Source organism: Ceratosolen solmsi, unplaced genomic scaffold (assembly GCF_000503995.2).
Source record: "Ceratosolen solmsi marchali unplaced genomic scaffold, CerSol_1.0 scaffold48, whole genome shotgun sequence".
NCBI classification, from domain to species: domain Eukaryota; kingdom Metazoa; phylum Arthropoda; class Insecta; order Hymenoptera; family Agaonidae; genus Ceratosolen; species Ceratosolen solmsi.
This window is the reverse complement of record NW_011948440.1, coordinates 569,437-593,841: the sequence shown is the minus strand read 5'-3', so window position 1 is coordinate 593,841 and position 24,405 is coordinate 569,437. Positions and strand designations below refer to the sequence as shown.

The 24,405-nt window shown below is 33.7% G+C and overlaps 2 protein-coding genes across 5 annotated transcripts; one reads left to right on the top strand and one right to left on the bottom strand.

Annotated features, from left to right (window-relative positions):
- Nucleotides 1-47: 47 nt before the first annotated feature.
- Nucleotides 48-9,992, bottom strand: Mlf (myeloid leukemia factor). Of its 4 annotated transcripts, XM_011503769.1 has the most exons (7): nucleotides 9,623-9,992; nucleotides 8,459-8,657; nucleotides 7,713-8,001; nucleotides 7,436-7,586; nucleotides 6,752-6,853; nucleotides 2,411-2,467; nucleotides 370-450 (listed from the first exon to the last, which is right to left on the bottom strand). In XM_011503769.1, exons 1-6 carry the CDS (start codon nucleotides 9,673-9,675, stop codon nucleotides 2,452-2,454), a joined length of 810 nt encoding a protein of 269 aa, XP_011502071.1. In that variant the 5' UTR covers nucleotides 9,676-9,992; the 3' UTR covers nucleotides 370-450; nucleotides 2,411-2,451. The 4 variants fall into 4 exon arrangements, with proteins under 4 accessions (XP_011502069.1, XP_011502070.1, XP_011502071.1 ...); XM_011503767.1 differs by lacking the exon at nucleotides 2,411-2,467 and having other exon boundaries at nucleotides 48-450; XM_011503770.1 differs by lacking the exon at nucleotides 6,752-6,853 and having other exon boundaries at nucleotides 9,623-9,991.
- Nucleotides 9,993-12,231: 2,239 nt separating this feature from the next.
- Ube4B (Ubiquitination factor E4B) lies at nucleotides 12,232-22,618 on the top strand. Its single transcript, XM_011503766.1, has 10 exons — nucleotides 12,232-12,461; nucleotides 13,507-13,839; nucleotides 14,037-14,468; nucleotides 16,437-16,937; nucleotides 17,492-17,860; nucleotides 18,540-19,060; nucleotides 20,090-20,237; nucleotides 20,352-21,038; nucleotides 21,524-21,845; nucleotides 22,322-22,618. Exons 1-10 carry the CDS (start codon nucleotides 12,438-12,440, stop codon nucleotides 22,387-22,389), a joined length of 3,405 nt encoding a protein of 1,134 aa, XP_011502068.1. The 5' UTR covers nucleotides 12,232-12,437; the 3' UTR covers nucleotides 22,390-22,618.
- Nucleotides 22,619-24,405: the final 1,787 nt, after the last annotated feature.

Below are 24,405 nucleotides of genomic sequence, written 5' to 3'. Positions count from 1 at the left end.
GCCGATGGAGTATATTAAACGCAATTTCCCAACAATATATGAAATACAAAGATATGGCCCTCTGTAATACTTAGTCGACTTTCATCCCATACGACGCGCACCGATATATGCACGCGCATTAGCGAATTTGGCTTTTAAAATGTATCGTCCTCGGGGCTGGCTACAATGGGCCACGCGACACAATCTACGTGATTAAAATAATTGAAAGGATGGATATGGATGAGGCGGGTAAGAGGGATCGTCGTCAGCGGTGAAATGACCAGTTGGTGCGTCTTGTTCTAATCGTCGGCGCTGACTTGCGTCGACTTGCGTTTGCTCTTGCTTCTGTTCTTGGGATCCGGGCTGCGCTCTCGCTTCCGATTCGTCGTGCTCAGGTTCTGGGGTGATTCTAATGGGGCGGCGGCGGCCTTGCTAGTCGAGCTCGTACTGGTACTGGTACTCTCGGCGGATCTTGAAAGAAAATCGAAAGTGCCAATGGTTATCAGCCGTTCACAAGCAGATGTGGTAATTGATATTGGATTTGGGATGGGATAGCACTTAATGTAGCTTTGTAATTGAGCTTCATTGCAACTTGTTTGGTTCTTACAAAGTTTTGTTATGGACAGTCCACGTGTTTTTTTTGTTGTTTTTTTTTTGTTTTTTTTGTTTTGTTAATTGAAACATCGGAGAGACTTTATTTGTTACTTGGCCCGAATACGTGATGGATACGGATTGTCTCCGCTGGCCAATTACGAGTACTGTTTGTTACGTTAATTAATTGAGTCAAACGTTTTTGCAACTTTTACAAATGTTCCCGGTCACTTCATCAGCGTATTATCGTTGCTCTCTCTCTCTCTCTCTCTCTCTCTCTCATTATTATCAAAAATTATCACAAAAATAAATAATCAATTAAAGTCAGTCTGACAAAGTGCAATTATTATAAAAATTGTGGCTAATCGAGTGTTTTAAATAAAGAATTAAATTGCTGAAAAAAAGGCGTAAGCCCTAAAGTTAATTGTTTTTACAATTAACGCATGTGATGCGGGTTTCATAAAAATAAATAAAAAAAAAAATAATTAACGAAAATTCTTTGTAATATTTGAATGATTGAGACTAAGTGCAATGGATTAAAACATTACTTATCATTATTTACAATCAATCGACCTTTTCTCATACTCGTTTAAGCCATTTTATTAGGGCAAGAAGTTTAAAAATTCATAATATTGAATTAAATGATGAAAGAAACTTTTTTTTTTTTAATAGTTTCGAATATCTTTAAAAAAGTTTATATAAATTTCAAAATTTTACAGTCTGCTAATTCTTCAATTCCTAAATGTTTGAGTAAAGGAGTATTTTTTTATTTTTTTACAAATACTTGTATAAACATTCGATCGTTATAGCATTAAAAATTCAGATTTTACAGAATTAAAAAACGAGTTTTTAAAGAACTGATTATTATGTTCAATATTCTTATTATTATTGTTGTTATTATTATTTCGAACTTAAATACCAGAAAAAATAAAATAATAATATCAGCATATTTTATCACATGCAGTAAAAGTACATCGAACGCCAATTAAATTCTTCTTGAATTATCGATTTGGTAAAAAAATACATCGTAAAATGAATAGAAAACAAAAATGCATAGACGCATTATATAACAAAGAATAAAGAAATTAAAATATTCAAGTATTTACTTAGTAATATTGACAATTAAATTATATATGTAATTTATATAAAAAGGTCCAGATGATCAACTTAAGAAAAATGTCATAAGTACGTAATACAAAAATTAATACTACAGTTATAAAGTACAGAAAAGTACAAAAGATACTAAAGTTAAAAGTAACAAAAAAGGAAGAGAAAGTTTTATTAAATAATCTAATCATTGACGATTTTAAGATAATTTGAAACAAAAATTTAACAATCAAAATCAAATCAGATTTACTATAGAGTAAGATACCAACAAACTTTATAAATAAAATTAAAAAATAAGAAGAAAATCTGTATATAAATTGGAATATTATGTTCCAAAAGTCATAATATAAACAATACCATACTACATTAATAATAATGATAATAACAATAATAATGATAATTATGTTGGTGATGATGATGATAATGATAATGATTATGATGACGGATACAATAATGATAAATAAAAAATATCGGACATATACGTTTTTTAAATAGACACATGTTCAACATCACTTTGTATCTCGGACATTATTGTATATCATTAATGGAAAGTATTTAAAAATTGTATCATAAAAGTAAATTTCATTATGACGCTTAATATCAGCGTTATTAAATGCCTTCTTATTGGATTAAGCTTTGATATTAGTTTTAACTCTCAAAGTACATTTTGTAAAACAGGAAAAAAGGTATAGGTACATTCTGTTATTACAAGAAATCAGTTTAAAGTACTTACGATGCGCAAGCGTCACCGCGTACTATGTTTTTAACATGTAATTATATGTCGCTGTACCTGCAATAGACATAAGACAAGATATTCCATACCAGTTTCAGTCCTTTTTTACAAATGTATTTAAATAAAATTTTTACTACATATATTATTTATACAAAGATTTTTGGCCACATGCAAAAAAAAAAAAAAATAAATAAATAAATAGCGGTAATCGGTTTCTTTAAGAATACTTTTCATATTACACATGAAATTTTATTATAAATAACCTTATCTAAACCATACACGCATACACATATACGCACGCGCATGCATATTATTATAAGAAAAATGAGTATTTGTCATTTGTCATAGCGATAAATTTAATGCTTGATACTGACCATAATGTCATCTATTATCACTATTGATATAATTAGTGACGAAATACAATCTTATTTAAATAGTTCAATTTTAAATATTCTCTTGCGTAATACTTTCATCTCTCGATAATACAAACGTTTAAATTTTTGATAAATATTATATGTCGATACGTAGCATAACTAGCGAATTAAAAATTCATATTTAAATTGATGTATTTCAAAATTGAAAATAAACATTATTAGCACAGGACCTTTACGGCTATTATTGAAATTTAGTTAATAAACCAATGTAAAAATATTTTAATATAAATACAAAAATTTATCCAAGCCTTTTAAGACATTTACTTATCAGATATGGTTAATTCGCTAAATTTTACGTTGACTTTAAAAAAAAAAAAAAAATTATTTGTAAAGTAAAAGGATTTTATATAATTCTTTTAAACTTCATTATTTTTGCAAGTGTTCGTATTGGCTTACATCATAGTCACGTGTTATTGAAAATCATTATATTTGATCTAGTTACATCATAGCTTTATAATTTCATTTAGTGGCATATAGGAAATGATGTAATGGATACAGGAGAAATTTATTTAATACTACGTGATCAATATTTAGAATAATACAATTAAGGTTATTTCACATGAAAAATAGTAGTTCCCTTGCTAGTGTAATATTAAAAATCAAATAAATGGAATGAAGGTTGAAATCCTGCGCTCTCTTATGTATTTTAATTATCTCGATTGCAGCTACAATTGGAATGTATAAAAATATGTCGTAGATTAATTAAAAATTTTTCCATATATCACGTTCAGAAAAATCAATATTTACTCTAATATAGAACAAACATTGATTTTCGTTATAAAGGTAAATCGAAAGTCCGTCATTTTGTGTACCTTCAGCGTATTTCAATGTCCCTATCCGAACTTTCTTGGCTATCGGATTCTTCCATTATTTTTGCAAGCTGAAATATTATTTTTTAAACGTGACTTTTAATAAACGTATGTAAAAGATAAATATATTTTGTCGCGTATGTGTTAAATATTAAGATAAACTATTAACGTAATGATATTATAGGCAGAAAAGCATGCGGCCAAACCTTTCAGTTAAAAGTTTGTAGGTCAATGCGGTATAAAAGATAGCAATTTGATTGGTAACTAATTATTTTCAAAATCAAATAGCAATTTATATATACATAGAATATGCATGTACATATGCACATATTTATATATATATATATATATATATATACATTTGTCATTTGATCTTCATCAAAGCATACAATAATAACGATAATTATTATAATTACTATTTCAGGTTATTACTTAATGTCGTTTAATTGATAATTTTACTCATAAACTCATAAAATGAAAAGTATTTGTCAGCGGTTACAATTTTAACGTATAATATAAAAATTTTACAAATCATATTTCGATTTAAAATATCTCTAATTATTTATATAAAAAATTACATTTTCGTTAATATATACAAAGCTGCGATATATTAGTCAACATATTACGAACGGTTTTTTTCTCTTTTGTATAAATATTGCCCAATCATTAAACAAATAGAATACTTAATACTTAATAAAACATTTGTACCATCTATCGTTGTGCTTTACTATCTTTTCGAAATTATAATATTAATATTTTAAAATATATGAAAAAGAATGATAATTGAAAATACCTTTGTTAAACGAGTAACGAGCGTTAAAATTAATTTATCAAAAATATCTTTGCAATGGTAATTTTTTAAATAATTAAGATTTTTAACAATCGATGATGCATAATCTCATTTGCCTGAAAATTTATCATAAGCACAAGGAAGAAGTTATTATATTTTTAATCTTCAAGTGATCATTTATCTTTTATAAATTAAGCCTACGAAGATAAAAACCAAAGGTTGGCGTATTTGTTTTGTCACGTTATCTCATCAATTAACAACAATAATTAAACTTAATTCAGTATTTGTATTAGCATTTGTACGATGCACACAATGCTTACTTAATTATTCGACAAATTATATTCCAGTATTAAAATAAATGGATCGTTAGATATTGTTTGTTAACATTAATCTTTCTGCTCTGTCATTTATTTGCGAGCCTGCTAAGCATTTAAACAAATCAATATTATTTTCTGAAGGAAAAAAAAAAACCCAAAATTAAAGACAAATAGTAAATGCAGACGAGAGGATGGAGAGTATTTTATTAATAATCGCGGTGAACTTCGAACTGAGGCTTTCGCATTGGAAATTACGCGTCGGACGGATTACTCGTAGTCGATGGCTTTTGTTCTGACTCATCGGAGCAGTTGGCCGTTTATCCACGTTCTTGGAAGGACAAAATCGATGTTTTCAGCACAAAGACTGTTTACTTTTGAGAATTATACGATTTCACGGGTATGCCAAGTAAAAGCGACGGGAATATTTTGTAGGAGACGATTAAATATACAAATCTCCGGTGTTTGTGTAGTTGTTAATTGAATGTGCAAACAAAGGCTAGAAATAAAATAATAATTAAATCTCATTGGATTGATGATTGATGGCGAAGACTTTTTAATCGTATGAACTTTGGTATGGATTGTTATTATAAATGCCCCAAGAGTTTCATTATTGATTGATAAATACACGTTACTCGTGCTATTGCAAATATCGGGCTTAAAACCATTAAATATTTTTCATACATTCCTATTACATTACTATTGTAATTAAACAAAGCAGCCAATTTCTGAGCTAACAACAGTTACAAGCTCAGTTATACAAAAACTGTTATAAATGTTGTTTATTATGTGCCGGAAAAGGTGTACAATGACAAAGAGAAGCGTTATTTTTTTAATTTTATTGTTAGCGATGTTAAATGCATTAAGGTGATAAAAATGCTTTTACGAATTTTCGAATATTTAAAACGATTTGTCGATGTATTGTATGTCATATAATTATAAAAGGATAGATACATTTTTCTTTCCTTTGAATTCTTTCAACATTAATTTAAACGATCGAAGGACAAATTGAAATCTACTATCGGCATCAATTTTTTTTTATTTTATTCTTAGGCATCGAGGATCATTTGAATTATTTAGGGCTTACAAACGTTAAAATCTCGCGTCAATCAATATGTATGTATAATCAATAAATCTATATAATAATAATAATAATAATAATAATAATAATAATAATTATTATTATTATAAGAGTATTAACGAGTTAGAATAAGCTGTAAAAAAGTTAAATCCTCGAGTCATTTGTTTAAAAGTTTGCATTTGAAAGGCAATATAATATCGAAAAATTCTTGTCGTTAATCGATTAAAAAAAAAAAAAAAAAAAAACGAATAAACTTGCAATTATGTAATTTAATTTTTATACAACGCAATGGATTCCAACAGGTTTCTCTATAATTTTCGAAGCGTATTATATTTACAAGCAAGTGAGACATGATTTCAAAAGAAAGGCAATTTATCCATAAGCATCGGTCAAAGCACAAACAAGCTGTATCTATTATTTTTCTCATGAAAAGATTTTTGTATTGTAAAAACTTTAATAGCATTTGTATATATTATTAGAATATCAAATGGCTAATCATTATAACTTTTAAATTAACATATTGATTGGTGAAGAGACAATGTGTATTTTTGATTATATAATTATTAATTACTACGTTACTATTATATCGTTTCGACGGTTTTGAAAATAAATTCCCTTTAATGTCAATTATAGTGTAGGAAATTTGTGCTACATTATCTACAATAATATTAAAATTTTCATGAGAAATTTCTTACAAGTTAAAGAGCAGTATTTGTAATTTTAAAGTAAACATCGAACGTTAAAACTTTTGGAAAATTATCGTTTTATTTTGATTCGTTATTGTTAAAGACTAGGCTCGTTATATAAATGTAATTTAAAATAATGATCTTTGCTTGTAAAGTATCTAATTATTAAGTATCTAAGATATAAAAAATGCATGCAACATTTTTGTTTGAAGCTGTAAGAAACTTACCGCGAACTAGAGTTTGCAGTTTTTGATCTAGAAGACAACGAAGGTCTTACTGTACGTCTAGGCGTATTTACTGGTTTTGAGGGATGCTTAGATTGACGACTACTATATTATGCAACGACCATTGACAGAAATCCATTACAAATAACAGAACATAAGAAAAAATTATAAATAAATCATTACAAAATAAAAATTAGAAAATATAATTATATTAAGTGTAAAATTATTTATTATGTTTTCAATTGCTTATTATTAAAAGCATTCCACATGCATGTAATTTGTATACGTATATTTGCTCGATTATATCAGAAAATAATAAAAAGAATTCTTGTTAAAATATTTATATATTTTTATTAATGCCTTTGATTTTACATAAAATCAAAAAATAATAATAAGAGGGCAAAATCCAAATCTTGTATTTATAAATCAGTAAACTCATAATTTGAAATTCTTTTTGCTTCCATAATTTTTTCTTCTTAATTTCTTGGATCTGTCGAGCAAATGTATTATTTTAGAACGAGAAAACATAATTTTATGATTAGTCAAAGTTTTAAAGTTTTTCTCTACAACTTTACAAATTGAATACCTATGTATTAAGCATTATGTAGGCTTACCTTACAAAGCTTTTACTTAAGGACAATAAATTATTTACAATTTAATAGCATGCTGATATATATTCCTACTAACCTTGTTGGCACGGTACTGGGCAAAGCCAATTGTTTATTTTCATGTTGAGCTCTGCTGTAAGGATTTTGAGATCTATAAGATGGAGCAGTAATAGCACCCATCGAGTGTTTAGTTTTAGTTTCCCATTCTTTATTAAATGTTTCGGCATCATCTAGAAACAAAAAATCACACACCGTCATTTGAATGAATAATTAAACATTTCAAAATTAGAAAATTATACGAATATATAAGGGCTAAGCTAAATATCGATAATTAAGTAAAGAAAAAATTTTCGCACCTTCTTCGAGATTAATGAACTCTTGATGCTCTTCTTGCTCTCCGTTATGAACATTATGCTCGCGTTCGAGAATATGTGCCCTATCTCCAATATGATGACCAATTGCCATTTTACGAGTTCCAGTACGCGAATCGCTGACAGTTTTTTTTGTTTCTTTGACACCACCTGGTGCAGTCATCGTCGACATTGATTCTTGATATACTTGAGGACGTCCATCGGGACTACTAGTCATTGTCATGATAGAGCTGCTAGTATAGGAATGGCAGTTTGGATTTTGACCCATATTTCCCTGTAAACGTTCTATCGTTAAAACTACACGTTTTAATATCGAAAGAAGTATTAAGTAATATTGATTGAAATCAGTTGCTTTCAAGTCGTTCAAAGTAAATTATATATCTAAAGTACACGATAAAATTTTTTATACTAATTTAGAAAGATAATTAATTTTATTTATTACTATTGTTGTCAGTATTATCGTCATATACTATGAATTATTTATAAAATGCATTTATAGTGTTTTATAAACTGTTTTGGATATTTGTACAATAATATTGACAAGTACGTTGCGCTGTTTATGTAGAAAATGGTTGAAAAGAGTAATTCAAGTAATACCGTCGATCGATAAATAAAGGAAAGACCATAAACAAAATCAAACATTCTTGATTTTTCAATATTTCTATAAGAGCCAAATTGTATAATTTTTTCCATAATTGCTGTAATTCTTATCGCTTTTAATGCAAATATACCAAATCTGAAAACAATCGCCCCATCGATAGCGGTTGCATGGCTGGAAATCCAAACGGCATCATTTGCATCTGGGCCATTCTATTCTGGGGATGATGATGATGACTATCCATTATAGCAGGGGGACCCATGAGTCCAAAAGGATCGGCAAACATGGAATTCATCATGCTATTTATTCGTTGCATAGACTGCATATGAGACCTGTAAATAAATTTATTTATAATAAAGTTACTCTCACTTTTAAGATGCCACATTTAACCAGGGCAGAAATTATTATAAATTTACAACATTGAATCTACGCCGAATCAAAATCGACCCAACAAAAAGTATTTGACATCAAATTTTTAATCCATTTTTAATACGTTTATCCGCTCTAGCATAAATTTACCATTTATTTATTATTAGCATGAAGCACTAAGATTGCCCGATTATAAACATGGATACCACCTGACCTAGTATCAACAAAATATGACTAACGCACATTCTCAAAAGAGCGTTTATTCTCATTCTCATCATCTTAAATTACCATCATACGATCAATTGTCATAAATTGAGCAGATCTAATCGACGCCTACGTCGGTGAAAAAATTTTATGCATTTAAATAAATTATCGCACAACGACACTAAATATTGATTTATTTACAATGATTTGTATTTGTATTTTGACATACTCATACACTCACCGAGTACAATGTACAAAGATATTTGAAAAATACGATGAAAGAAAAAAATGTAATTTACCATAATCAAGCAGTACAAACATAACGAAATGTATACATTACGAAAATATCGGAATAAAAAATTAACCGTTGAAAATCTCATTAAAATATTGTCTTTATATCGGTATATTATTAAATACAGCGTAATAACAGTATAACCCATCAAATGCATCAAATACACTCAAAACTTATAATTGATATGTAAATTAATCAAATTAGAAATTATTAAGAAATCTTAATTATGTCGATCGATCTTTTCTCAAAGACAATGTGATACATGCCAAACTTTACAAGACACTCTATGCAAGCGCATGTTGTTTTTCGCTCGATAATCAAGCCATTTCGACAAGATTTTGAAAGGTAAAATAGGATAATCGATGGGCAACAAAAAGGACGTCAAGCAAGCGTCAAGGCGCTCGCGACTACAAAATAAATAAACCGACTTACCCGAAGAAAGGATCATCCTCAAAGTCGCCAACTAGTGAGCCAAAGAGCGACATTGTTTGACTGCTTAATACGCTTTCTTATTAAAGGCTCTGAAATTTTGTTTTACGATCAGACGATTACTTCCGCTCGTCCCTCCTTGCGTTCTCAACAATTTGCTCAAATTTATCCCCAAATATTCGCGAGAAAACCGACCAAATTACACGCTTCTAATTCCTTAACGATTCTCAATTGATATAATATCTTGTTAAGCTTGAGCACAATGATGTACGAACTACGTGCACGAAAGACACAACAATGGCGGATCGAAATTTTAGAGATCCGACGTAGCCAAGTTAGCTAAGCAGCAGTTAGTTGCATGTGTGTGCTACCCACTGACGTAACTATTTCGATTTGCTAAGCTTGCGCGCTGTCAGCGCTTTGTTGAAAATGCTGAGAATTTTGACGGTTCGAGGCGGTGACATTACATGATTTCATTAGAGAAGATATGCGTGGGCTGAGAGTCGTGATTGACGGTCAGAGTAGCGCGAAATTCGTACGATTTGAAAATTTTGGAGAAAACAATATCGAGACGCGAATCTAATGCAAAGCTCATGCAACTTCGCCATCTTCGGACTACATTAGCCACTTATAACATTAATAACCTTTCCATTTTTATTTCTACATGAATAATGTAAAATACCAATCATTATTATTATTTTTATCATTATTATTATTATTATTATTCTTATTATTATCGTTATTATTATCGTTATTGTTGTCGTTATTGTTTGTCGTTATTATTATTATTATTAAGAGCTTATGAGAATAAATTTCATTTGTATATTGCAATACGATGTGGAAAAACTTTGGCGTTAATTCGTTAGACGTGAGTTGCCATGCTTTTATCGCGTATTTAAAGAAATTTATCAGTTTTAAATGCTCCGTTAGGTTTAAGCGAATTGCGCGATGAATGTAAAGCTCATACGAACGCAAAGGTCGACAATACATAAGATAAATAAGCTTATTTATTATAAAACTTTTTTAAAATGATAACGATATCGATATACGGGAATATTTTGTAATAAAATTAATAAAATGAGTTAAGTGTAATTTGATTATTCCGTAGGCCTAACAATTTTGTATTAATTCATAGAGTAATCTTATTGAATTATTGATTGTAACTAGTAGCGTCGGAGAGTTAAAATTAAATATTACATTGTTAGCATAAAAAAATAAGAAAATTGTCGGGCTGCTGTTGTTATTATTATTACTACATTGTATGCACATGATGTGATAACTCACTCGCGTTCTATGCATGTCAGTGCTCATCTTTATTGCTTGTCATTCTTTCTCTTTCTCTCTCTCACTCTCACCTACTCTTTCTCTCTGTCATGACAGAGTCCTAATTATCTTCGTAGTTTCGCAATGGGCACATAACGGCTTTCGATTAGATAGGGATGGAAAGCGCGAAGCTCGAATTGTCGAGCGTAATTGTGCTTGTGTTGCTCGCGTCGAGCTTTCGAGCGAGTCGAAATATAAATAAATCATAAAGAGAAGAGGAATCCGAGGATCGAGCGGAAGACATATCGAAAAAGCAATATTTCATTTCCGCTCGGTCATGCGCAAGAGTCATCGTATTATTCCACGGTGGTCAGCTTCTTTTCATGTATACAAATTTCCATCTATGTATGTCCCCATACGCAGGACAGTCCCGTAAAGAAGCGCACTGAGATCGTTGCGTTGCGCCGCCGCTGCTTTTGCTGACGCTGCTGCCGCTACCGCTTTAGTTGTCATCGTTGTCGTAGTCGACGTCGTTGCCGTCGTCGCCGTCGTCGCCGTCGTCGTCGTCGTCGTCGCCGTCGTCGTCGTCGTCGTCGTCGTCGTCGTCGTCGTCGTCGTCGTCGTCGTCGTCGTCGTCGTCGTCGTCGTCGTCGTCGTCGTCGTCGTCGTCGTCGTCGTCGTCGTCGTCGTCGTCGTCGTCGTCGTCGTCGTCGTCGTCGTCGTCGTCGTCGTCGTTGTCGATGTCGATGTCGATGTCGATGTCGATGTCGTAGTCGACGTCGTCGTCGTCGTCGTCGTCGTCGTCGTCGTCGTCGTCGTCGTCGTCGTCGTCGTCGTCGTCGTCGTCGTCGTCGTCGTCGTCGACGTCGTCGTCGACGTCGTCGTCGTCGTCATTGTTATTGCCGTCGTCGCCGGGACGAGTCTGCGCTTTTCTAATACGTCGTGCAGTCGCAGTTCGCGAGAATTTTTCAGCTGTTTTGAAGGAAGTTATTGGGGAGCGTACGAGTTGCGGGTGTTCGCTCGCTCGTTAGCAGCGCTAAAGAAGGAAAGAGGCTCGCATCGAGAGTAATAATAACAAAGCCAATTGTAGAGTATCATCGCTTGCTTCTTTGTTCGCTCGGGCATTACCAGCTGCAGTGAGAAATATAGATTAAGATAATAGTTTACGATAGTCGATTCACTTCGTGCGCGAATATTTTGTAAATTCATCGTCGTGGGCCGTGGACTGATATTTGCTGCGCATAGCAGTAGTAGCACGGCGGTAACGGCGTTGTCGAGGGGGAGAGAGAGAGAGAGAGAGAGAGAGAGAGAGAGAGAGAGAGAGAGAGACGGAGACAGTGACGGAGACGGAGATAGGTGAGAGAAAAGGAAAGTAAGAAAAGGGAGCTGCGAGCGAGAGTGGGTTTGTGCTCTGCGTAAACCTGTCATTCCCGAAGGAAGTGTTGTTTGGTCGTCGTCGTCGTCGTCGTCGTCGTCGTCGACATCGCCGTCGTCGTCGTCGCCGCCGCCGTCCTCCTCCTCCTCGTTGAAATTATTATCGCACAATCGAGTAGACATGAGCGAATTACATCCAGAGGAGGTGAGTAGCGCTAGAGCCTTGTATGAGTGATTTACATTTTTTTTTCATCACCCTCCCCCCTCCCCCTAGCCAAGATACTCCACGGCCTTTATTTTATCAGCGAAGTTTTAACTTTCTATTCAGTTTTTTGGTTATGGTTGGTTACTATTCACCAACCATGTTACCACAGCCTCGTTCTCTTTGCTTATTTTTTGTTTAGCCGTCCGCTGTTCCAATCGAATAAATTGGAGAGTGACGTTAACGCTACGCGAGGATCCTTTGTGTTTTCAATAATAGAGATGACAGAGACTGTAGCACTTATTTGTTTTAGCAAATATTTTCTTAATTTATTTGCTATTATATATAATGTGATAATACGATTTTACACAGCTTCATTCTGTCTTTCTTATTTTATTTTCCTCCATACACAAATGGCTTTTGTCCAAAATTATGTTCTCAAAGCGTATTTGAATTGTTTCTCTTTTATAACAGTTCAAGCGCAAAAGGTTGAACCAAAAACGAGCTCGATTAATATTATTATAAACTTAAGTTTCGCTTAATATTATTCTACTGCTACTTTGATTGCTTATGTTAAAAATAGTATTTCTATGAATTTTTTTATTATACTTTCCTTCTCTTTGTTTGACAAAATTTTCAAGGCTAAAACTGCGATATGTACCATTGTATCAAAATTTGCAGTATCTTATTTCTTTGTTTCAGTCCAAGATGTATGAATATTAAAATCATTCTTTTTATAAATTAATGGTCTCCATACTGACGATTATTCATTAACAAATTTGGATTCTAATGTAAAGAATCCTAAAGTAAATTAGAGCTGTGAATTTTGAATGGCTAGTTTAATTCAACAGTTTAATTCCATTGGAGAGAAATTAGGCCGTGCTCTCGTGGCCCATTTTAACAGGTGTCATTCTCTACAGCACGAGTGCCAATCCTCTCTATACATAACATTATGAAATTTTTTCCTCATCAAGCATCTATTTTAAAATAATAGATGTGCATTTAAAAGACAAGCCTTTTTATCCATATTGTATTAAACCCTTTTTAGATAAGACGCAGGCGATTAGCTCGCCTCGTCAGCCTTGACAATGCTCCTGGCAATGGATCTACAAATTCCAGCGATCCAAAAACTGGAGTTCTTATGTTGCAAAGTAATTCGACTGCTGGACCTTCCGGTGCTTCCTCTCTACTAGCAGCTACAATCTCACCTTCGCCTTCCACGGATCCGTCAATGCTACAGCTTCCAGACAATAAAGCACCAATGGAAATACAAGATAATTGTGAAAAGCACTGCAACTCGTCTGGTGTTGATATCGACTCTGGTATTGAAAATATGGAAGTAGAGGATACGGATCGTAAAGAAATTGCACCAAGATCTAGGGTAAGTGTCCACTCCATCCCAATTACAAATTCTTGATCTTTCAATTATGATTATCAAGCGAGCTTTCAAAAATTTGACAAATTCGAAATTCATTGGTAATGGCATATGCTATTAATACAACTATAAGTTTATATTTTTCTATAAACAGTATTAGATTAATATTAGAGCAATGTTTATCGAGTACAATGGATTTTCAGACGAGTTCCAGTACAGTTGAAGTAACATTGGAACAGGCTCATTCCGTTATATCGCGAGTGCTTTCCGTCTCGTGGAAAACGTCGACGGGAGGTACGATATATCTTCCCGATACCGCTAAAAATATAACAGAAACGAACAGTAACAATTTCGCTGACATCATTAATCAAGCAATAATGGAAGTTTTATTCAAATTCGCTAATGGCGAAGATCCTTTAAAGGACATAGCTATAGATATATCTTTAGATTGTCAAGATAGTCCAAATGATCCAAAAGCTAGTCCAATGCTGAGTCCGGTTACAAGTAATTCAATAAACCCATTGGCAAATCAACTTAATGCCTCTAACGAAGATCAGTCCACGCATTCAAAAAGTCTCGCATACTTAATAGATTCCTATGCCAGAGTAGCTGTCGAGGAAAGAAATCATCCCAAGGTTTGTTTAAAAAAAAAATATTTACATTATTAGATATTACGATACCTTATTGTACAAACAATACAATTAGAAGATAATTTTATTCGTGTCTAATAATTTTTCACTGTATTATTAATGATTGTCTTTGTATTTAAAAAGTCATAAACTTTAATAAGGTAAATTAATTTTTAATATACGCACATAAAATTAAAGAGAATCTTCATTAATTATATTATTATATTAGTAATGTTTCGTATAAGAGAATGCCAACACAAAGATTGACTTATATAATTTATTAAGTCGTAATATTTTCGAGTGCAACTAATTGTTTATTAATCAGAAAAGTTCACGAGTGTTATTAAAAATATTGAGATGTTTATCAGGTCTCAGATATATTTATTTCTAAATAAAAGGTACGAAATATTACAATTAAACGTTCATTGACAAAATACGTGACGTCTATTCGCATTTTTATTCATTAACGCAAATGTAATAATAAATAATGTCAGTACGTACTGACAATTACTTTCGAAAGCTTTTTAATTCGTTTGGTAATTTTTATTCATTTTGTTCCCGTCCACAACGCAGTTTCTTAATGCTTTACCGAAGCAGATAAAAGTTTCGTCCTCATTTTGTTTCATTTTAACATAAAAAATAATAATAATTGCTTACAGCAAGTGATAGCTTTCTCGGTGGTAAAATATGATGCGATAAAGTTAAAAATGGGAGCGCAATTTTTATTGAATTTATTAGATAATGAAATATGAAATCGATATCAGATATAAGTAGATTATTATCGATATATTAGTTTTCAAGAATAATTATCCGTATTTTTTATTTCTGATTATTGTTTCTCTCATTCTCTCATTCTCTCATTTTCTCTCTCTCTCTCTCTCTCTCTCTCTCTCTCTAAAATTTAAACCATTATTTCTTATCGCCTGATAAACATAATTAATAAACGAATGAATGACAATTAGTCAATTGAATACGATAAAAATGTTTAGCACTTTATCAATTTCGTCAGTACTTAATTTTTTTAAATGCTAGGGGGGACTGTTATGTAAATTTTCATATAAATACTTAAATACATTTCGTAAGCATCGTGTATTTAAAGCTTTACATAATTATCATTAGGGAGCATCGATATAGAATGTTGAAGTACAGTTAAACATTGATGATTTGAAGCGATAAAAGACAATTGTCCGGAGTGAGTAGTAATCGGACTGGATACCTCATTCTATAAATGCCAAAGTATTCTTATATAAAAAAAATCTTATAGATAATCATCATGGGCTAAATTTACCGATGTCATTTGGAATTTTTGTAATGTTTTTATTTGCCCGTTTAGCTCGTATTGATTGCTGATCTCAATTAAATAAGGACGGGAAATATGCACGAATTGCTTCATCAAAGAAATTTTTCGTAAATCACTTATAAAAAGCAACAATTATATTCTCTCTTATCCTTGCTGCCGATGTACCCATCAATTAGCTATTCGCTATAATTTTTTCCATCACAAAACCCCCTTCGATTATCGATTAATCCATAAATGAATAATAGACGTCACTCCCGTTAAAAGTCACCTTCGAGTATGAGTTTTTGTATTAAATTGTACGGTATTGGCTTAGACTTTTCTCCGTCAAATGGCTGATTCAATCACTCGGCGCGCTTCTCGTGCATTACAATCAGCACGCGAATTTATTATTTCAAAGTTTTTTTCCCCTTTTTATAAGTGAGACTTTGCTTTGAGGATCCCTAAAGCTTGAAAACAATCGTAGTCGTGAAGCAATTGGCAGCGTCTCTCTAAAAAAGTGTCGCCTATGCGTCAAGCGCCGATTAAAATAGCAGTTGGCTCGAGCGAGTGGGAAGGTAAGAGAAGGTAAACCAGCGCCAATCGGGTAGCGTAGCCGTGAATAAAATCCCTTGGAAGCGTGCCCCACTCGAGCTCCAAAGTCCGGAGGAACAGCTGACGAAAGGGTCGCGTTTCAGCGCTCGAGCGTGCCGCCGCTGTCGGAGGTGTTAACGAATCTCCGGGCCCAGTGCGTTCAGTACGCGAGCCTTGTGCTCCAAGGTCATCTGCCAGGATGCCAGCAGCCGGAAGTCGGGGCCGGTTGCCGATCCGCCCTCCTGAACAACATGCTCTCGCAGAACCTGCCACGGGGCTTTCTCCACGAGCTCGTCACACGCAACCAAGGCAACTCCGAGGCCTTCGAGCGCATCTTCACGCCCCTACTCCAGAGCCTCTACCTGGCGATGCAGCGCGCGAGCCTCGTCGGCAACACCCATAGGCGGCCGATCGAGGCCCTCGAGGAGCTCGTCGAGATACGCTGCGGTCCCAGTGGTAACCTCCGACCCGCGTGCCGCCTCATTACCAGCCAGGTGCAGTTCAATCCGGAGCTTATGACGCCTGCGGTCGGCAGAGAGATCGCCAGGACCTCCTTCCTCGGACCCTTTTTCTCCGTCTCTATATTCGCCGAGGAGCAGCCCAAGGTCTTTACATTTGACTTTTTCCGTTCTTGTTATTTTTTGCCTTTGCTTCTTATTTCACCGTGTGAATATAATATTGCGTTGACCGAATACTTATGACATTAAAAAAAAAAAAACAACAACAACAACAACAACGACAACGACAACGACAATGACAATAATAACAATAACAACAAAAATAATAGTAATAATAATATTAATGATAATAATAGTAATAATAATAAAAAGCCATAAAGATGATGGACTACGCTGATAGTAAAGCATTGACGAGTTCGACTCTGTTGCTTTTATTAGCTCGCGGTCATGTGAAGCGAATGGATGTGACAGTGTAATTTCAGCGTGATACGAGTGAGAATATTATTTGATCGTTGTAACGTTAATGATTATTAATTATTATCGTTTAAAGCTAAAGCGGAAATGAACGCTCGTTTCATCTCATAACCAATCTAACAAGATTATTTTATTCGGTATTGTGCAGCCGATTAAGGCGCCACCAACTGCGCCACCAACTGCGCCACCAACTCATAAGCTTATTGTCGAATACCTATAATTCACAGGTAGCGGAAAAGTTCTTCAATGGCAACACATCGACGGACAAGTCGATGGTCCTCACCCTGCAGAAAGAGCTCGAAAGCATTCGAATATCGCTTCATAAGATTCTACACGCCATCCTCGCTAGTAACACGTGTCGCGAGTCGACTCTCACATACCTAGCCGACATACTTCGCCATAATGAGAAGCGCACGCAGATACAGACGGAGGAGTTTTCCCTCGCTGGTGATGGCTTTACTCTCAACGTACTCTCCGTGCTCCAGATGCTCTCCGTAAAAATAAAACTCGACACGATAGATCCGCTCTATCCCTTTCATCCAACTGCACTTATCGATATCAAGAACGAGACAAGGCTGAAGCTTACCTCGCAGGAGGTACGCACCAATACGACTGCCGATGCACATGATTTATCGTTAATGGCAACGACGAGTTAAATCTTTTAAGACACGAGTCTTTGAGAGGCATATAGATCATTAATGAGGTAGCTGAAGGTTCAGAGATACGCAAATCTCAATCACGTAGAGGAGTCGATGCCAATGATTAAATGGCCATCGATTGACCGAGATATGAGATGTCAATACTCTAGGGCAGTTTACCTTCGGTTTGATCGGTTTGATCGGTTTGATACTCAAATAAAATTAATGCTCGCATTACTCGAAAAAGCTTGTCAAATGATTGATTAATTACTTTGTTGCGCGGGCAACATATTTTAATTGTTATTTATAATGGTGAGAGTTTGTCATGCATTGCTATTTTCCGACTGTTATTCTTATACTGAAATAGAACGTTAAGTAAAATATTTTAATTTATACGTACAAACGCGAAAGAAGATCGGTCGAGGAAATTGTGTCCGAATAGTAGAGCTCTTTAGAAAATATTTAAAATCGAATCGTTTAACAAAGGTAGTTCGTGGGGTGTTTTTTTTTTTTTTTTTTTTTCTTTTGTTTGTTTGTTAACTGAATGCGTAAAGCAAAGCATCCGCCCGGATAATAATTCATATTTCTTCGTTTGTGTAAACGTTGTGGGAATCAAAGTTCGCTATTTATTCGCTAGGTAACGCAATGGCTGGAGGATCTTGAGACAAGCGGCCATAATTGGACAAAAGCTAAATTCCCGACGCAATGTTGGTTCCTCACTCTTCATTGTCATCATATCGCACTCATACCGGCACTCCAGAAATATCAGAAGAAGTTGCGCACTCTACGCGACCTGCAGAAGATGATCGACGATCTGCAGGCGACTGAGTCCCAGTGGAAAGATACCATGCACGACATGCCGAACAAGGAGCTGATTAAGAAATGGAAGTACCAGTTAAAGAGACTAGGCAAGGCTAAGGCGTGCGCGGATGCTGGCTTGGTCGATCCCCTTCTGCTGAGGAGGTCACTGCATTTCTATACCTCGGTGGCAGAAGTGATGTTGAAGCTCCTCACCGGCGTCGAAAACGTCAACGAGTTGGCATACGACAATAATCTGTCGAATATATTAAATTGCCGTTCCGAGACGCCGAAAGTCTTTACCGCTCTGCCTGAGTGGTATATCGAGGACATCGCCGAGTTCTTACTTTTCATACTTCAGTAAGTCAATTTTGATAAAAAGAGAAAGCTAGAAGCCATTAACCCAATCGTCCTACGAATGTCACATCAATTCTCCTAATACTGTAATAAATATTATAAATTCGTGTATTAATTATGTAATGAATTAATGATTTAGAACTTTGCATTACTAAACTCTTATAGTAGTGCAAATATTAATAACAAAAAAAAAAATAATAAATACATAAAAAGCTACAATTTGAGTCTCAATTTGGAACAAGGGAAAAATCAAGAGATATGAAATTACGATTCTAGATTATGTTAGGTTGTTTTGATGAAATCGTTTACTTCTATCTTCACCACACTTTAACATACAACTTTTTCGATTATTCGTAAACTCCCCCCCCCCTCTTTTTCCATTTTTTAAATGACTTCTATTAATGAACTTGAGGAATCCGTCATTAGAAAGTGTTGATTAAATTCGTGGATATTTGTCGAACAAAGAACGGGCAAAATCTATTCAAATACATGATTCAAACATTAGACCTAGAGAAATGTCTTTATGTACTACATTTTTAAATCAGCTACTGTTTTTCACAATTTTCACACAATCTCTAGATTTATAACGTATGGTAAAAGATGTTTTGTAAAAAAAAAAAAAAAAAAAATATCGATCTTGCTATTACCGTTCCTTATTTTTAATTAATAAACTATTTTTAATTTTTCACCGGGAAACTATATATCTGTAGACTTTTATCATTGATTTAATATATGTAATATACATTGATTTTTTAATTGATAGATCAACGTTAATTTAGATAGCGCAAATTTAATAACAATAGAGAGCGCACAAAATCTTGTTAAATCTTAATTATATTTTCAAGTATCGGAAATATCAATTTTGTACCTACATTAAATTGTTCATATAACGTAATCAATTGACAAATAGCGTGAATAGCAAAACCTTAATTTTTTTTTTAAATCAATTAAGTTACTCTATTTTAATGGCAAGAACTTACGATTGGCATAATTTAAGGTAATGAAGGTTTTGATTGTAATGCATTTTTGCAGATTTAGCCCTGAGGTGGTTGTAAATAACGTCGATACCATTCTTATTACATGGCTGCTGGTGCTGATATGTGCTCAAGATTGTATGCGAAATCCTTATTTGGTTGCCAAATTAATCGAAGTTCTATTTGTAATAAATGCAAGCGTTCAGGTATGTGTTAGTATTTGCTATCGGCGTTTAACATTTTGCACTCATCGATAAACAGTGAAACGCGACAAACCACGAACGAGGCAAATAAATAATAAGACTACTTTAATATTCCAGGGGTTGACGGAGAGTTTGCACAAGCAAGTGATGGCGCACCCGCTCTCGAATCTCCTTCTTGCTTCCAACCTCATGAAATTTTATACGGACGTCGAAACGACGGGGTCATCGTCCGAGTTCTATGACAAATTCTTCATACGCTACCACATCTCCCTAATCCTGAAATCAATGTGGGAGAGCCCGGTGCACAGGGCCTCGATAATCCGCGAGAGCTCGAACGGCAAGCAATTCGTCAAGTTCATAAACATGCTGATGAACGATACGACTTTCCTGCTGGACGAGTCGCTCGAATCTCTTAAACGTATCCACGAGGTGCAGGAGATCATGTCGGATCAGTCGACTTGGGCGTCCTTCAACCAAGATCAGCAGCAATCGCGCACGCGTCAATTGGCGACGGACGAGCGTCAGGCGAAGTCGTACCTTACCCTCGCCAAGGAAACCGTCGCCATGTTTCACTACCTCACCATACAGATCACCGAGCCGTTCTTGCGTCCGGAGCTCTCGGGTCGACTCAGCGCCATGCTCAACTTCAATTTGCAGCAGCTATGCGGGCCAAAATGTAAGAATCTGAAAGTGAGAAAACCCCAAAAATACGGCTGGGAGCCAAGAGCATTGCTGGGGCACATCGTCGACATTTACCTGCATCTCGATTGTCACAAGTTTGCCGCTGCCTTGGCCAGTGACGAGGTAAGACTTTGCACGAGACTTTCTACGAGACTTTCTACGAGACTTTGTTACGGTAACACGCCGCATCACGTTAATTATTCGTTAATTATCATAAACGTCACCACTCTCAGCTCTAGTTTTACCCTCACAGCTTATCGATGATATATTTTTATTATTATCGAAGTTTGCCCGATTTCAATGTAATTTTTTTTTTTTTTTTTTTTTTTTTTTTTTTTTTTTTTTTTTTTTTTATGAAACTGATACGCGACACTCGACGTTAATGTCCACTCTTTTGCGGGGCTTATTTATGCAGATACTCGTTTGAAACTTTTTGAAAGTGCAGGCGTCTGTGCCTTTGGTACGTACTCTTGTTAAATTTACCTGACCGTCGATATCAATGGGAACGTTCGCTTATTAAGTTGATATCGGCCTTGCGAGGATCCAATAGTAGGCGTCGACCAGAGATAATATGCTCGTGCGTTTCTAAATGGTGCGAATAATTGCAGAGGTCCTTCTCGAAGGAGTTGTTCGCGGAGGCGGCGAGCAAGCTCGAGAAATCGGCCATAAAGTCGGCGTCGGAGATCGAGCGATTCATCGCCCTCTCGGAGAAGGCGGCCCAGATCGCCAGCGATAACCGGGCGCGCGAGGAGGACTACAACGACGCGCCCGACGAGTTCAAGGATCCCCTCATGGGTACGCTGATGGAGGAACCCGTCAAGTTGCCCTCGGGCATTGTCATGGACAAGGACGTCATTATACGGCATCTGCTCAACAGCGCGACCGATCCCTTTAGTAGGCAGCCTCTCAGCGAGGATATGCTTGCCCCCAGTAAGTTGTTTCTGATTTTGATAATTCGAAATGAAAATTTACATATATTTATAAATTATAAATGCTATGCCTGCAGCAAAATTACTCGCTCTGTTTTTATAACTTTCTATATACCATATGATGTATATGAAAATGAAAATCAAACGCTAACTTCCAAATCCAATATTGTACGCATATTTGGCAATTGTAAATTTAAAGTCCAGTAAATTAAATATTGTTTATTATTGATTATTACTAACGATCGTTATAGCACGAGCGTACTTTGAAAATTGATAAAACGAAATGACAATAGACTTATGCCTAGAAAGGCTAATTGCAGGTCTTGCAATATAAGGAAATATGTGTAAGAAATAAATAAAAGAAAGCGTCGTTAATAGCGCTGATAAGCACTAGAAAATAAAGTGAAACTAAATTTACGTCTCTAGTCCATTATTATGATTATTATGTGTAATGGTTGCTTGTTTGCTTCATTGCAGTGAACGAATTGAAAGCAAGAATATCGGAATGGAAGCAGCAAAAAAGTACATCCACTGATATACAATAGTTTCGATCAGTTTGGAAACATGAAAGGCAACCGAATGTGGGGCTTACTAGATAATACTTGACAGTGTTGACTTTTGACTCATCTAAATCAAGTATTGGTGGACAATGCATCCTTTTTTTTTATCATGATAAATAAAAAGCACAGATAAAAAACAAATCTTGTGCACGTGATCTCTCGTGATTATGCTGTAATTATGATAATAAATTTGTTGTTTTTTTTTATACGTCAAAAAAAAAAAAAAAAATGGATGGGTAAAGGATAAAATGCAGACTTGAGCTCACAAACTGCCAATATTACTCGAACCGCATACACAAAAAACGTAGAATTATGTAAATATTAAGATCAGATTAAGTGCGTAGTTGGTAATATTGAATCTATATAGTTATAATTGAGATCTGTTTTGTGGTATGTGACAAAGACGAAGTTTGTGTTTTGAGAATAAAAAATTATAATGGATGGGATAAGAAGGTATTTAAAGTTTTCAGATAAAAGAAAACCTAATGAAATGTATATTCTTTTTTTTACTCGATTTTGATTTAAGAATCATTGTAAAGGGGTGCATAAAAAATAATTACAAAATATATTTTGAGAAGTAGAAACTGTCCAATACCGAGAAGATTTATTTTACTGCTTGCTATTTATACTACTCTGTTTTTATTCAATTTGAATATCTGAATATTTTCTACTCTTAACAAAATTAATAGTTATGCAAAACCAAGTGCATAAATACTTTTGTTCTTATAAATGATGGTGTCGAGGGGATAAAATTGTAAAAATTTTTAACATAACATTAAATTAAAGGCATTATACAATGCAATCTCGGTATTAATATCTCTAAAAGAATTGGTTCGATAACAATAAAAAATTTCGTTTTATGTGGTTTCTTTTGGAATGTATTAAATGATAACGATAATCTTGTTATATTTTTATTTTTTTTTTCTTTTTATCTTTTTTTTTTTTTTCTTTTTTTTTTTATATAAATTTTTTATTTATTCAAATGAAACAATTATATGATTAAGAGTTATTTTCTAAAATAACATTTTTTCATCACTGGGTACATTGACTTTTTCATTTATTTTTTACATTTTATCATTATGGTTATAAAGTAATATATTAATGACAGCAATCAATGTAAGTTTTGTGAAAAATGATAATTCATTACCATAATAGCAGCGTACATTAATTAATTCTTTATTGTATGCAGTTGTCATATGTATTACAGAATAATATTTACTTAATACTTGGACATTTTTTTGATGCATTTAATTAAATAAGTTATTTTTAATTTTCTGGTAATGAGCATATATCTATAGTTGTTGGAATAATAAACTGTTATTCATAACAGATTGAGAAGAATGTCTTCGAATAATGTACATTATTAAATTTAATAAGGATGTAATTGGCAAATAAAAAAGACGAATTTGAAACTTGTGTTTTTTAGCATTTATTTTTCTAGTTATTTAATTTTTACAGCACTTACAAATAATAGCAAACTTAAACTCCTGATATTTTTTATTAATTATTCTGATGGTTATACAGATATTTGAAAAAAATAAAAAAAAGTTTGACAAGTCAAATGTTCAAGAGACGGGTTAGTTTTTATTACTATAATATGGTGGATTTTCTCAAAAAACTATTTCATTGGAAAAACAAATACAATAAATATTTGAAATCTATGTTAAGAGTTTTGGTATTGATAAGTCATGCATTTGTATCGATTATAAAAATTTTGTTTTGCTAACATGCAAATCAGCATATAAATAAATTATTTATAAAAGATAATTTGATTATTATTAGTATTTTTCATAAACATGTTTATAATGATTAAACAACACTATAAATATTTATTGATTTATTTTCTTAGTACAAGTAAATAAAAAAATAAAGAGAGTAATTGAAATCTCTCATGCATCGTCTATTTATTTGCACAAACTCGTTTACATTGCTCGCAATATATTTATGAGGATTTGCATAAATATATTTATTTTAATTTTTTTACTTACAATATTACAAATA

Bases quoted from the DNA above. Each gene is read 5' to 3' on its own strand.
- Mlf (XM_011503767.1), bottom strand. From the start codon at position 9,675: ATGTCGCTCTTTGGCTCACTAGTTGGCGACTTTGAGGATGATCCTTTC. The intron at 7,587-7,712 runs GTGCGAAAATTT...TTTTGTTTCTAG, and splicing joins GTTCATTAATCTCGAAGAAG to ATGATGCCGAAACATTTAAT. The intron at 6,854-7,435 runs GTTAGTAGGAAT...TGCATAATATAG, and splicing joins CCCAGTACCGTGCCAACAAG to TAGTCGTCAATCTAAGCATC.
- Ube4B (XM_011503766.1), top strand. From the start codon at position 12,438: ATGAGCGAATTACATCCAGAGGAG. The intron at 12,462-13,506 runs GTGAGTAGCGCT...AACCCTTTTTAG, and splicing joins GCGAATTACATCCAGAGGAG to ATAAGACGCAGGCGATTAGC. The intron at 21,039-21,523 runs GTAAGACTTTGC...GAATAATTGCAG, and splicing joins CTGCCTTGGCCAGTGACGAG to AGGTCCTTCTCGAAGGAGTT.